Source organism: Aplidium turbinatum, chromosome 9 (assembly GCF_918807975.1).
Source record: "Aplidium turbinatum chromosome 9, kaAplTurb1.1, whole genome shotgun sequence".
NCBI classification, from domain to species: Eukaryota; Metazoa; Chordata; class Ascidiacea; order Aplousobranchia; family Polyclinidae; genus Aplidium; species Aplidium turbinatum.
The window spans coordinates 22147194-22161729 of record NC_137480.1 but is presented as its reverse complement, the minus strand read 5'-3'; the positions used below and the strand labels follow the sequence as shown (position 1 = coordinate 22161729).

Below are 14536 nucleotides of genomic sequence, written 5' to 3'. Positions count from 1 at the left end.
TCAAAACGTATCTCTTCGTAATTTTTTTGCATGAGGTGATTTCTCTTAAGTTTTCTCATCCAGCAGAGAATGCGGTTGAAATAGCAAAATTAAATCAATACAGCTGCACAGTGCGCGAAAAAGCTATTTTTTAATGACAGGCAATACTGACAATAACTCAAACTTTAACAAGACTTGTGTTAATTTTAAATGTATTCTTTTTCAGAATCTCCGAAAGACCAAGAGAAAGATCGTGCTGCAAGATTGTAAGGGGACAGCAAGAAAAACTCATTCATAATTCCCAATCATGCATTGTCTACTAATCAATCATACCTACAAACGAGTCAGTGATATTTTGACACTGCGGGATGCGAAACACGAAATCTGCCCGTCCAATTGAAGGGCTAACTATGCTGTCTACATTGTATTGACCAATGCCGTGTTACTGCATGAGAATGTTTGTTTTGCACTGGCTGTTTTCACTTGAACGCTTCATGAACGTGGGATTTGTTATGTTTCTTTTACAAAAGTAATAATATTTCATAAGTTGATTGCCTTTAAGTTTAAGTTTATAAAAAAGTAACATGAAGAACGGACAAAATAAGAAAAACAACAACTATTGCCGTATTGTGCATTAGCTTGGCTAGCATGTACACAAAACAAAAATAATGCACATCGATATCATTGGACAATTAGATATTATAACTACAAACTGTCACCAAAATCAAGTGATGACATAAATTCAAATATTCACAGTCTTGCGTGAACCACCGCTCGTAAGCTTGCGAACTGTTAGAGTCATCTTCGCGGGTTCCTCGCACCTGGGAGCGTTCAAACGTTTATTCTAAGAAAATGTTCACCTTACCAAACCCACGCTCTGCTTTTGTTCGAGCTGATAAGAATGCCGCACAGACGTCATTCGGCTTGCAGGCTGGTGAAGCTTGTCCCATAGGCCACTATGACTTCGAATTGATTGTCAAAACTTTGTTTAATTGTTTCACCAAACATGAACTGAAACGCTTGAATGCTGCATGGAGAGTCTAAAATCAAATCAACAGTTTGCCTGCTTTGTTCTTAATTTGGACAAATCGGTGTGTTCTGATGCCTCCATCGATGAAGAGTGGTAACAGTTCGGACATGACAGGATAAAACTGTGTATTTGAACGCATGAGATTTGGTTTCAATTATATTCTTTGTCGATGATTTCCATTTTGATACGCTACAAATAAAACATTTTCAATTACATTTATTTACTTCTTGCCAAACATGCAAAGCAAAGCATCGGAGTTTCGAAATTGCCGTATTCAAGCTTTTATATCCGTTGGTTGAAAATTATTATTAATTGGACGTTAACCGTAGGCTATCTGTTACTGCTTCCTTTTGGCGGCAAGAGTTACTGGCCGAGACCATCAGGTCTACGTCTCTCTTATTGCTAATTACTCCGTCGGCTTATATCAAATAACACCGGGAAAAAATATGCCGTTGGTCAAAAGCCTTATCTATCACTTCAATCAATTTATTTCGCAAAATATATTCGTGATTGTGTATTTTAGGTAGAAAAGGTAATAAAGACTCGGTTTTTTACCTATTTTCGCCATTTCTTGGTCAAATTTTTCAGTTCACATTTTATTTTGAAAGTCTTCTTGCATTGAACACAGAATTTCATCAATTTTGTTTTTCCGTTTCTGTGCAAACAGTATTCCATGCACTTTTTGCACTACAAAGCAATTTGTGCAAATAACAAATCACCTTCCTAATTATTGTCTGCCAGCAAAGAATGACTCATATCGCGTCAGAGACCGACTCCTTACCCAGACAGCAAAATCGACGTTGAATCAATGTAAAAATGACGGATTTTGCTGCCTGGGTTTCGGAGTGGAATTTTAGCGCCGTCGCGTTATGAGTGACAAACACAAAATGAAACCACACGCTTATAGTAAACTGTCAATCAAGCTTTGAATATTAGCAAATTTCTTGCATTTCATAACTGGCTGTGACAAAAGGTTTATTGTGAAGTTCACGATTATCCGATACCAACATAATCGGGGTTATAAGTTGGGGCAAGAAAAAAAAGTAAAAGTCAAGAAATCTCAGGTTTCTAGCGTCACTGCTGCTACGTGAAATTGCTGAATTAGCAGAGGGCGAGACCATAGGGTCTACGCCAGTAACAGGTACGGTTAAAGAAGCCAATGTTCGTCTCCACTTTCAAGGATGTCTTCAAATGTCTTGTCATAGATACAATCCCATGCTCTCGGTATGCGTGCAACTGATGATATTGCCCAAGCATCATGTTGCTTAGTCAACATTTTTGATAAATTTCGTGTTTGGTAAGTTAAACAGTCTCTTCTTGAAATGATGATGAGATGTCCGAGTAAGAACTTAGCTTTCTGTTCTCCAGATTTAGGCAAAATACAGTTTAACTTCATAAAGCAAACTGTTACAAAATCGTAGTGGCTGCTAAAACCAAAAACACCTTACACTGAATCAAATTTCAAAAGCCCTTCAAAAAAAGTGCAGATGCAGGAATACTGGGGAGTTTTGTTTTATTAAGTTAACTTGGCTTTGATGAAGCAAGTTACCTCAATCGACCTTTTGTAAATGGAAATGCATGATCTCAGAACTGCAGCGTGAAAAACTTCGATTTTTGTTGGTTTTAATCTTCCACATCACCAAACTTCTATGAAGCGGCTGAAAATTATTCTGTATAAAAACAAAGTGCTGCTTTTTACTACTAGATGTTGCTCCTATAAAACAATGTATTACTTATATTATTTATTCATATCATTAGTATTATTATATCAAATGTAGTTACTGTTTTCTAATACCTCTACTGCCTGTTTCCCCCTAAAAGGGGGATCATCAGAAGGTCTTTATTCAAATAGAAGATTATAATAATAGTAATAATAATATTCTAAAAGAAGATATAGATTCTATTTGAAAAAGGACCTTTTGATGATCCCTGTTTCAGGTGAAACAGGCTGTAGAGGTTTTAGAAAGTACTAACTTTATTTGATGTAATTTTCTCTTCTTAGCTTTTTTATTAGGCTGTGAGCACTTTTTGTAGTATTAATAGCATTTATTGTTTCATTACTATGTGATATCTATACAATCGATCAACTAACCTTTTTTTTGTTTTTTTTCATATTTTTCTGAAAAAGTTGCAAATTTTTTACAATTTGCAGCTTAGTTTCATTATAGTCTTTTGAAAAACATTAAATTAGTAAAAATGGTTTTATTGGTGTGCTGAAATTCATAAGTGTTTGTGCTTGGCAGCATATGTTTTTTGCATAGTCCTACGTTGTTTCGCTTTCTTCTTCTTTCTTAGGCATGTTTGTGGCACTAGACATGACAAACATTGAATTAATGCAATTTGATACATGACATAATGTAGATGAGTTAATTTCTTTTTCCTTTTATGGAAGTTAGCCTACGATGTTAGTATACCGGGACTGGTTATTCTTGTACACACTCAATGGGTTGACGAAATTTTGGCAAAAACAAGATGGCAGTATTCAAAACACACGTTACCTTGTTTGTGGTAATTTACTAATGCAAGCTATTGCCAATAGCTTGTTTAAACATATTTTTTAACTGATAGCTTAGCAAAGATGTACATGCTTTATAAACGTTGAAATAGAAGTATTCTTTTCGTGTGTTGTAAGGTCTTAGACACTTTGTCATTGATGCTTCTTGCAGATCATTTGTAACATAATGCAAGAGATCTTATCACTGATATTTTTAGCTGTCAAAAGTAAGTGTATTTGTAAGAAAAGGTTTATGTTAATGTTCCTTTCAAATTCCCACCACCCATGTTGACTATTGCTAGAAACTACCAACCTGAATGAAGAAATTTTCCCTTTAAAGTGGAGTTTTTCAGCACTGCTCAGTGTTCACATAGTGAATAAATGCTTCATAATACTTTTCTTGACAAGTGTAAAGTTTTACCCATATTCCTGCAATGCAGGATAAAAATACAAAACAAACATCAAAGATGAAAACTTATTTTATTTGGGAACTAGGCTTACTACTTTTTGTGATAAAAGAAATTGACCTCTTGTCGTTACGCACCAATAAAACCATAATGCGTTTTTTTTTTCATTGGGTTGAGGAAAGATTGACGAAAAGTTTGGCAAAAACAGAAAAGTGCTAAAGTCTCAAAGTCCTGCAAACTAGTTCAAATTGGATGGATTAAGTGCAACCATACTTCTTTTAAACATGTCCATGACAGCACAATGGTGTGATTAAGGGAAAAAAAACATCACTATGACATCACAAAGGAGTATTGAACCTCTTCAGGGAAAATAAAAAACATCAAAATGTTTCCATCTTTCACTACATTTAAATGTGATTTGAGCTAAAAGTTGGGACTTTAGCACTACACTGCTTTTGCCAAAATTTTCATCAATCTTTCCTCTACTCAAATAAAAAATTTTTTTAAAGTTACGCATCATGGTTTTGTCGGTGCGTAACGACAAAAGGTTAATTTATTTTTATCTCAAAAAGTAGTAGCCAAAACTTGTTTTAATGTTTATAAACAGATAGCCCATCCCAAAGTAGAGCTAAAAATTATCCAAATATGGTAAGCGGTTCTTAAGATATTGCCGTTTTTCTATTGCTCTTTATCTATGAAGCCACCTAGTGGCTAAGGTTATTTCACTTATAACCCGAGAACCGCTTGTGTGATTTTCATCAAGTTTGCACCAAATGCACATCAACTGGAATAACCTCTTGACGTAGTACTGGAAAAGGTGTGGAGTGCTGGTCAAAAGTGCCTTTGTGAAGCAGAGAAACAGGACACTGACCACCTGGTCCTGACATGCCCATTAACCAAAATACCAGGTGGCTTCGAAACTGTACACGAGTGTGGTACTGCATTTAACAACTGGCTGGACCAAATTACAGACAATACTTGAGATGTGCCGACCATAGGACACTGTTAATACTATTTGAGACGATGAGAAATCTTTATGGCTCGTGTGTTGAGACTTGAGATCTACAAAATTGCAATGAAAAAATATACCAGACATATTGTCTGATTTGAAATAAGTTATACCAGTTATGAGACTGTTTGTTTGTTGAAAGAGACGCTATTGCAATGAGTTTACCCCAATTGCTGCATATTGTGACATTTAATGTCAAAATAGGTAAAAAAAAAAAAAAAAAAAAAAAAAAAAAAAAAAAAAAAAAAAACGAATAGAAAACAAAAAAAAACGATAAAAAACAAAAAAACGAGCTCGTTTTTTTTAAAAACAAAAAAAAACGTTTTTTTGCATCTCTACTCACAATGCATAACTAATACGTTGTTCAAAACAGTGTTTGTGGTAACAAAATTTCTTTCAGTGCAAGCATTCATTGACTAAAATAATTTGAGTCTCATGTTGTTTTCTTTGGGCTGTTTTCTTCACTGCATTATTTTTGTCATCATTCCATAATAAAACATCATGAATTGCATATATGTCTTGGTTTACATGCCATAGAAACGAAATTTATCTAAAAAATAAAACCAACTGATCACTTTTTTGATATGTACTTTATGGTTAACACCGCTCACCTCTACCCATGGTGTAATAAATTGGGTGGGCGTAGTTGCTGTAGGAAAGGCGGCCGAGAGAAAGGAACTGCCCCCCATACTCTCGTTAGTGCCGAAGGCTTAGTATAATGAGAACCTTATCTTCTCATCACCTGATGATTGGATTCAAGTATGGGACTCACATTTACCTTACTTTATGGTAAACTCGTTGCGAAAATATTCCTGCTGTTTAGGATTGCATGAGGAGGATTTCGTGGTTCTCACTTCTTGTTTTTATAACTGCCTACTGTATTCACATTCAAGAAGATAATAATGATAACAATATTATGTGTTTTTATATAGCACTGTATCCATCGCTGATATGCGTTGCTCCTCAGCGCTTTACAAAGCAGACAGTATCAGTGCAGCAGTTTGGAAGTGCAGTTGAATAACCCACACTATCGTCCTAAATTGAATTTATTTGCTGAATACCAAGCAGAAACAAGATTCAGTGCCACTTTAAAAAAATCATTGACAAAAGCCGATATGCTGTCTATGGGACTACGTAGCCTAAGTTGCGCATTGCCTATCATCGGCGTATGAGCAGATATTTCCAGGCTAGATTGGGGAGCAGGAAATCATCAGCCACTGAGCAGTCTCGTCGTCCAGGACCCTCAGACCATGCGCACCGTTTGAAGGCCTGTGGCTTAGGCAGTGGTGGATGACATGGTCTGCGGTCTGTTCAGTAACACCACTGTAACTGAGTAACTGCCTATGAAACAGAGGTACTTACTAATTTTTTCTTGTATGTATCGAAGTGAAATCAATAAAAAGTTTTATCAAAGGGTTAAAAAGAAATTAATGTTATTCTCATGTAAAATTAACAAAACTATTTTTCTTTTTTGCCCAATATTTCTATAACAGACAAAGAAATATCATATACTGTAGTTTTGGTACGACAGTATCTCTATGGAGAGGATCATACCATCGTTACGAGGTAATTACTTTGTTTGGTCTATTTGATGCCTTACATAAAAATCCCATTGCAAAGAATTATCTGTAGTAGTCATCTATACTTAGTCTAGAATATGAATTAATAAACTGGTAAAACGTCACAGCTTCTTAGGCTACGTCTTTTAATATCTAATCATAACGATTCAGCGTACAGGTTCCGCATCTCTGGTTGAACCCCGAATGCTCTAGAAGTGCAAGACACTATCATGATATTCTGTTGCTTCATAAAACACTCATATCATCTTAACCTTTAGAAGGTTGGGCTCCTGGAGTCTTGCTCAGTTTGTGAGGGGGGCTGTCGATTCTTCTTATGCTTGTGATATCTTTGTCAATTTTTGAGGCACGGTATCAAAATTTGGGATTCACTTTGTAAAATTATTCACGCTGAGCATATCCGAAAATTAAAATTATGTGAATTTTTGAACTGCTCATATACGTTGAATTGTTGAGGTGACTTATGACTGTAATTGTAGCGTGAGTTTACACATTGTTTTTTGATAGAGTATTGAAGAACATGCATTGCAATGTTGTGATTAAATTTTTTTCTTACATAATTTTACATACAGCCAATTCCCTTCACGTTGTGAAACAGTTAGGATTAACGAGACATGGGCCAAATTAATTACTTTATCCAGCTGGTGGGAAAATTATAAACAATAGAATATGAAATATTTCAGAGGATGTGCTGAGAAATGCCTTATATCTCTCAATTTATAACCTTTATTCGCTCAAAATTTCAGCTCAATAGAGGTGAATAAAAGTTAGGAAAAGTCAAGAAATCTCGTAGTCGCAGCCTTAGTGGTTTTAGAGATACAACTGTTGATACAAAAAAGTTGAATTGACAGCCTCCCAACCTTCAAAGGGTTAAAGAAGATATTTTTCTTTGTTCACCGCAAGAATGTCCTTTCTCTGTAATTAGTCTCACAGCAGACCGTGAAATAAGGAACAGGTTTAGAGCTTTAATTAGAGAGCCTCCGCTTAACGCTGTCTTGCTCAACTATATTTTGTAGACGGTTGAAACAAAAGCAATCACACGATTTTTGTTCTTCTTTTGTTAACATATTATTTTTTTCCTGTTTGTCAGTCACCTAGTGGTTGTTTATTTCATCATAAACAATACGTTTTTGCAGAATTTCTTTATTCATCTATTTATCCAGTTTAATATGAAAATCAAAAATAGTAAAGTATTTTCAAACAAGATTGACTCTGTTTTATTTAATTATTACAAAAGTTCAATACGAACAGGAAATTCACGAACGGTTTTTCTGGAATTCTTGAATACGCTGAATAACTCTTTCATCTTTTTATCAGTAGCCTATCCTGTAGCATACATGAGTGTAGAGATGAGATAAGTATAAAAATATACCAAATTGACATGACTTGTGCAATCATGTACAAAGTTTTGTTGATTGTATACTTGCTTATGAGGAATTTATTCTTGCGGCAAGATGAATCAAAAATTACTGCTATAACAAACCGTTACCGAACAGCCTAATCACAACAATGCCTTTAACACTTTGCTCCTCAAAGGGAGGCCAGATTTGGCCCCCCCCTCATATTTCCGTTGATTACTTGAAGCACAGTAACGCCATGCACTTGGTTTTTCTTGACTTTTCCTAAAATTGCCAGGCGGATCTGATGATACTAAATTTGATGCTAAAAGTTGTGTAGTTTTCTTGTAAATTCAAGATTTTGGTGAATTTTTGCTATTTCTAGCTAACTTCCAGCAAAGCGTGAAATGGATTACATTGCGATAACAAGCCATTAGCTCATAATTGCTTCGTGAATCCATATGCGCGAGCAGAGAGGAACATCCTCTTGTTTTCCTTTGTTTGGTTTGACCTCAATAACACAAAGCGCGTTATTTCTAATGCTACAAAAAGAAGCCAGTGGTCACAAAGTTGTTAATTAGAAACAATAATAGCAAACGGTTTTTGCGTTATCAGCTTTACGAAGAAAAGCAATCTATGATCAATGTAGGCCACAAACTATTCAAAACAGTTGTTTCAACCAGCAAATATCCATTGACAAATAAAAAGCGTTACAATAAGAAATCTTCCCTTAGGTAGTGAGTAGTGACATGAAAAACCTGGTTTCGAAATAAACGTTCTATGGAAATACTCTCATTGACAAAACTTTCCATTGAGGAAATGTATCACTTCAAATGCTTTTGGAAGAAGCTGAAAAAATGGCGTTTTTGCAAACAGTAATTGTGAGATACAGTATGCTCAAAATTATGAGATCACGTAGCAGCTTACTCGATGACTACATGTCCCTTCGCTGCTTTATGTCGCATACGCTTACTTGTTATGTGTTGCATTTTTGTTCAACGGTGCACTGTGTATTGTTCCAAAGAGCGCAAAATAAAGATGATAATGCCTCGTCTTCACTACAAAATATTTTGTATTGTAGACTAGGCATAATGCTCGGCGTCACATCAGACAAACAACAAATCGGCTTTCTTGATCATTGATTCAACATCTGAATACGTTGCGCCAATGTATAAGAGGCCGGCTATTGTGAAAACCCGCCATTTATAAACGATCTGATTATTCCTAAAGTGGGATAAACTAATGGATCAAAGAATGAAAAAACAATGCTGAGAAAACTAAATCTAAGTGACGAACAATACCGATGTCTTCATTTATTTTGGAAAAATGCTGCCTAAACTTATCAACAAAAAATACCGAAAAAAACGGCAGGGATCCCGAAAGCAGAATTTGCTCGACTTTGGCATGAATTTAGTCAGACAGCTAATAAATCCACACATACAATAACGGCCACTCAACGGCTATAATATTCATAATCAACCTGGTTCTGGGCGGTTTGTGTAACAGTTCAGGGGAAGACACTACTTGAAATGGTGCACCACACAAAAGATTTTCAATGTTGATTGTGGATTTCTAAAAACCGGTGTGGATTGTGCTGCACAGTGACTTCAAGTTTAGGACAGAAAAGGTACAAAAATATCAAGATAAAAACAAAGACCTTGTGGGAAATTTGTGGGAATCATAACACGATGCAAATACCATAAACGCGTAGTTTGCATGCTGCTGTAAGCTGGCCGGTAACCACAAAGGTAGACAACAAAGGCAGTTTATAACTAGATAACAGCGTAATAAACATTATAAATACGTAACCCGACAGTTTTCTTTTACAAGCGTTTTACGTCTAACAGTAAAGTCTCCGCAAAATTTTTGTGAAGCGTTTACAAACCATGGTTATGTGAAATTATTCATCATTATTATTTTTACTTTTCGGATGTTGTAAAACGTCATCAGAAAAAATCACAAAAAAAACATTTCATTACTTCAATGTAGTAGGCCTAAGAATTTTTTATAGAATTGTAGCCACGTTTTATCAACCAAGAAGCCATTTTTTGGCAATATGAAGTTATACAAAATAATTTGCAATACTGCAAATGTTTGAAAAGAATCTAGGAAGTCTTCTCACAATCTAGCACAAAATGATTGTGTTTATTGTATCTCTGCAATATTTTTTATGACAAATTTTGAAGCTTCGTTATAATCATTTTTATCTTTCAAGTCATAAGTCCTTTTTTTTGGCCAGAAACATAATCGCTGCTTTGCTCTTGTATCGCTTCGTCGCGTTTACGCGTATTTTTTGTGTTCCAAACAATAACGACCCAGTCAGCAATTCAGTCCTTTTACATTGATTCAACATTTGTAAACGTTAAATTAATGTAGATCTGCTGACTGTGGGTTTATTTCACATTTCCTTTGTTTACGCATGTTCCTCACTGCGCTGTTGAATTGTTTCGACGCTGGCGGACTAAAATGCATTTTCAAATTGATTGACACAATCTTCAATAAAAAGTGAACTTCGAACTTAGCTTTGTTGATGTAAATGCTGTATTTTTAGTGGATGTAATTCATGAGTTATGTTTATAAACACCCGTAAGCCAAATGACTTATGATGTAGCCTGCATGATATTTGTGATGCGACTTGACACAAATCCACAATTCCAAAAGCGCCTAATTTGAACTTAGAAATTTCAGATAATTTCAACAGCTTGTTCAATTGTCTTCTCTCTACTAAAAATATTCATACTACAAACTCAATTGTAGACCTAAAATACACAAACGAACATGTAAACAGCTATTCAAGTAGGCCAAGGTGTTACTTATGAGAAGTCTGGTTCCATAAAACAAGAAGCTGGCCATGGGTTTCGCAAACCATTAGTTCAGGACAAAAATATAAAACAACGCAGTTTTGTTTTTTTCAAATTCATGTAACAATGTTACTTTGTAACTATTTTATAATTAATGAGTAGCCTACAATAAGATTTGCTCGCATGTCGTAAATCTTTATCGACGCAATGAGTCGGCACACCACACACACACTTCGTGCGGTTGATCGAGCTCTTTGTCCTTTAGAATTTTGCATGAAATCGGATTAGCACGGTTAATTAAAGGCGGCAAGTTAAATCAAAATTGTCGTTTTTGGGTACCTTTGCAAAAGTTGAAATATCAAGTTTAACATATAAAATTTTAGAATAATGACTTTTCAAACTCATAGACAAATGATTTTTTTTCACACCAGTGCAACTTCTGTTGAAATAGCACCAGCGGATCACACGTAACAGCTGATTGAATTTGATCCAAAAACGGCCCCCCCTTGAGCAGTTAACTTCCAAAAAAACGTTGAAAGCAAAGGGTTAATTCGATTAGTTTACACTTTTGGTGTTAACGGTGCAATGTGAACAAATATCGCTCCCTCAAACTGCTGGTAGACCCCTACATTATGGCGGAAGTGACTAAACGGCTTTAAGATGGTGTTTTTCAAGCCGGTCCACAAATGGGTCGTGGAAGCATTAGTATGAGTCACAAAACAAGTGAAAAATAAAAATATTTTCCCTATTATTTTAGCAAATAATAACTCCCTTCTTCTTTATGAAAAGTCTTAAAGTCTGAGCAGAGTCGTTTATTAATAAAAATGCCTAAACGATTATGAAGTGATTAATAACTCCGATTATTAACATAAGTGACGGAAATGTTTGTGGTCATCTTCCATCATCATTGTTTTCAATAAGTGTTTGGTATCAATAACACAGGAGCACGAGAAGAAGAAGTACTGGGCTCTTATTTATCTATCCAACATAATCATTGCAGTAATTTTTTTGCAACTTTTGGCTTTTGGTAGAAAAATATTGCAGCGCTAACTTGCATGGGTTGGTCTAATTAGAAAATTAAAGAAACCCTATACACAAATGTTTTCAATATCACCGTCTTGGTTGTCGGAGTTAAAAATGCAGTGCTCTGTTTATAGTTTTACCTCGAAGCAATCAATCAAATCAAGAACCGTATTTCAGATTGCAGCTACCACTCCATATGTTGCTATGCAATTAGATCTCGTCTTTTTTGGAGCATTTCTTTGTACACGATTAGTCGTTTTATTTCCTACTTGCGATGTCTGTCTCACTTTTTAGCTAAGTAGTTTCAGAATTTGTTTCATTCGCATTTGCAATATGTTTCTCGTTCAATATGCCAAACACAATACATACTTGCTTAAAGCAGCGAGTGCAGTGCAATATTTATAGAATATATCGATACCACATTCTATTTGGCTTATCACATACCATTTGTTGACTCCGTGCCTTAATGGTGACAGCTCTGGTACGAAGTCCGAAATGAGGTTGGTTTAACAGAGATTGAGGTCTCGTTGATGTGTTTTTACCTGTGATAAACCACTGTGATAAACCACAGCAAACTCGCAGCATCAGGCTAAACAGGTCGTTAATATCTATATTGTGAAGTAAGCAACGGTCATGCTGCTAAAAGCGAAACTCAATCTATTGCAAAATGGACAATATCAAACAATAATTTGTAACAAGATGGACGCTGTTTTATTTACATTAAGCACAAGTACATATTTAATATTTCTGGATTTCTTGAATACGTACGTTGAATTATTTTTGACATTTTTCCGTAACCTGCAACACAAATCTATGCATGAGTAAGATAATACTTTTTTTAAACATACAAGGCATTAGTAAAATTGATTTTTCAGGATTCATTTTTGCAAGCTTATTAGATTTGTATAATTTTTTGATTACTCATCAATATTCTTTAATCGTATTAATATTAGTAGTAAATTTTAAAATGACCTATTAATGATAAAAATCTCTCAAAAAAATCTGGTTTTACATTACTATTGTTGATTTCTATTATCACGACCACACGTGCTCCTTCACTCTGCACCTTATGTCGTGCGTCAACAACTTCCCGTCTAAATAAACTGATACGGAGTCGTCTTCGTAAAAGCACTGAAGCCACTGGGAAAACTTAACCACTTGTCATATTCATAGACACTATTTTGACTAAGATTTTTAAATGTTGTTGTGACATTGTTAGAGTTGCCAGACCAACAATTAGTGTTGTTACTGATATGCCTTGGCTTATCATTGTTATTAACGTAATTGTTCCCGCAGGGTGTTTAGATATCGAGAGATGGATACAATGCGCCATTGTTCTCGACCATGAGCTGTTCGTTGTATCCAACCCTCAATACGAGGAAGGAATATAATGATGATGACGATGTGTTTCGATAAAAAATTCTGGTCCAAAAAATAAAAACTTGAAATTGCAAAAAAGAATTATAATCACGAATTGCTAGGTCAGAATAAATTTACATTCACTAAAGTGAAAGCATAATTAATAACAAACATTATTAATTATTTTATAATTGTTGGAAAGATTTAATTCGATCAACCGATAAGATTTTTGAACTAGCACAGGAAGCTTAAGATGTGCAACGTAAATGAGCTTTATTATTTTTCAACTAACCTTTTTTATGCAAGATTATCAGAAAGTTCTTTCTCTTAAGCCACCACGATGGCTCGGTCATCGCGGAGATATTTTCCTTGTCGTGTATCACCATGAGTGTCGCGAAAATAACGTTCTTGCTTTGCATCGGCATGGAATCCATGAAAATATTGTTCTTTTTTAGCATCACCTGGACATATACGAGAATTTTTTTCATCTTTTGTATCACAAGGATCACTGGAATATTCATCACTTTTCGTATCACCAGGTATGCCACGGGAACGCTCGTCTCCTATTTTGTCACCACACATGCCATGGGGACATTCGTCTCCTGTTGTATCACCAGGTATACCTATGGAATATTCGTCTCCTTTTGTATCACCAGGTATGCCACGGGAATATTCATTTTCTTTTGTATCACTAGTCATGCCAATGGAATATTCGTTTCCTTTTGTATCACCAGGTATGCCAATGGAATATTCGTCTCCTTTTGTATCACCAGGCATACCAATGGAATATTCGTCTCCTTTTGTATCACCAGGTATGCCACGGGAATATTCATCTTCTTTTGTATCACTGGTCATGCCAATGGAATATTCGTCTCGTTTTGTATCACTAGTCATGCCAATGGAATATTCATCTTCTTTTGTATCACTAGTCATGCCAATGGAATTTTCGTCTCCTTTTGTATCACCAGGTATGCCAATGGAATATTCGTCTCCTTTTGTATCACCAGGTATGCCACGGGAATATTCATCTTCTTTTGTATCACTAGTCATGCCAATGGAATATTCGTCTCCTTTTGTATCACCAGGTATGCCAATGGAATATTCGTCTCCTTTTGTATCACCAGGTATGCCACGGGAATATTCATCTTCTTTTGTATCACTAGTCATGCCAATGGAATATTCGTCTCCTTTTGTATCACCAGGTATGCCAATGGAATATTCGTCTCCTTTTGTATCACCAGGTATGCCACGGGAATATTCATCTTCTTTTGTATCACTAGTCATGCCAATGGAATATTCGTCTCCTTTTGTATCACCAGGTATGCCAATGGAATATTCGTCTCCTTTTGTATCACCAGGTATGCCACGGGAATATTCATCTTCTTTTGTATCACTAGTCATGCCATTGGAATATTCGTCTCCTTTTGTATCACCAGGTATGCCAATGGAATATTCGTCTCCTTTTGTATCACCAGGTATGCCAATGGAATATTCGTCTCCTTTTGTATCACCAGGCATAC

At 35.5% G+C, this 14536-nt stretch overlaps 2 protein-coding genes across 4 annotated transcripts in view; one reads left to right on the top strand and one right to left on the bottom strand.

Moving 5' to 3' along the window:
• The window catches only part of LOC145776804 (spondin-1-like), a 30964-nt gene extending 30618 nt beyond the window's left edge, over nucleotides 1–346 (top strand). The window contains exon 5 of the mRNA XM_082588025.1: nucleotides 206–346. Within this exon, the coding sequence (XP_082444151.1) occupies nucleotides 206–249 (44 nt within the window). The 3' untranslated portion in view covers nucleotides 250–346. The remainder of the gene's footprint in view (nucleotides 1–205) is intronic.
• Nucleotides 347–792: 446 nt separating this feature from the next.
• On the bottom strand, nucleotides 793–13875 carry LOC145777632 (uncharacterized). Of its 3 annotated transcripts, XR_014290336.1 has the most exons (4): nucleotides 13309–13875; nucleotides 12426–12455; nucleotides 12102–12199; nucleotides 793–1198 (listed from the first exon to the last, which is right to left on the bottom strand). XR_014290336.1 is itself a non-coding variant. In XM_082589065.1 (2 exons), the coding sequence occupies exon 1, from the start codon at nucleotides 13869–13871 to the stop codon at nucleotides 13344–13346; it is 528 nt and encodes a 175-aa protein (XP_082445191.1). In that variant the 5' UTR covers nucleotides 13872–13875; the 3' UTR covers nucleotides 12219–12455; nucleotides 13309–13343. The 3 variants fall into 3 exon arrangements, 1 of the variants encoding a protein (XP_082445191.1); XR_014290337.1 differs by lacking the exon at nucleotides 793–1198 and having other exon boundaries at nucleotides 12022–12199; XM_082589065.1 differs by lacking the exons at nucleotides 793–1198; nucleotides 12102–12199 and having other exon boundaries at nucleotides 12219–12455.
• Between the last annotated feature and the right edge of the window lie 661 nt (nucleotides 13876–14536).

Coding starts and splice junctions, on each gene's coding strand:
- LOC145777632 (XM_082589065.1), bottom strand. CDS start 13,871: ATGACCAGTGATACAAAAGAAGATGAATATTCCCGTGGCATACCTGGT.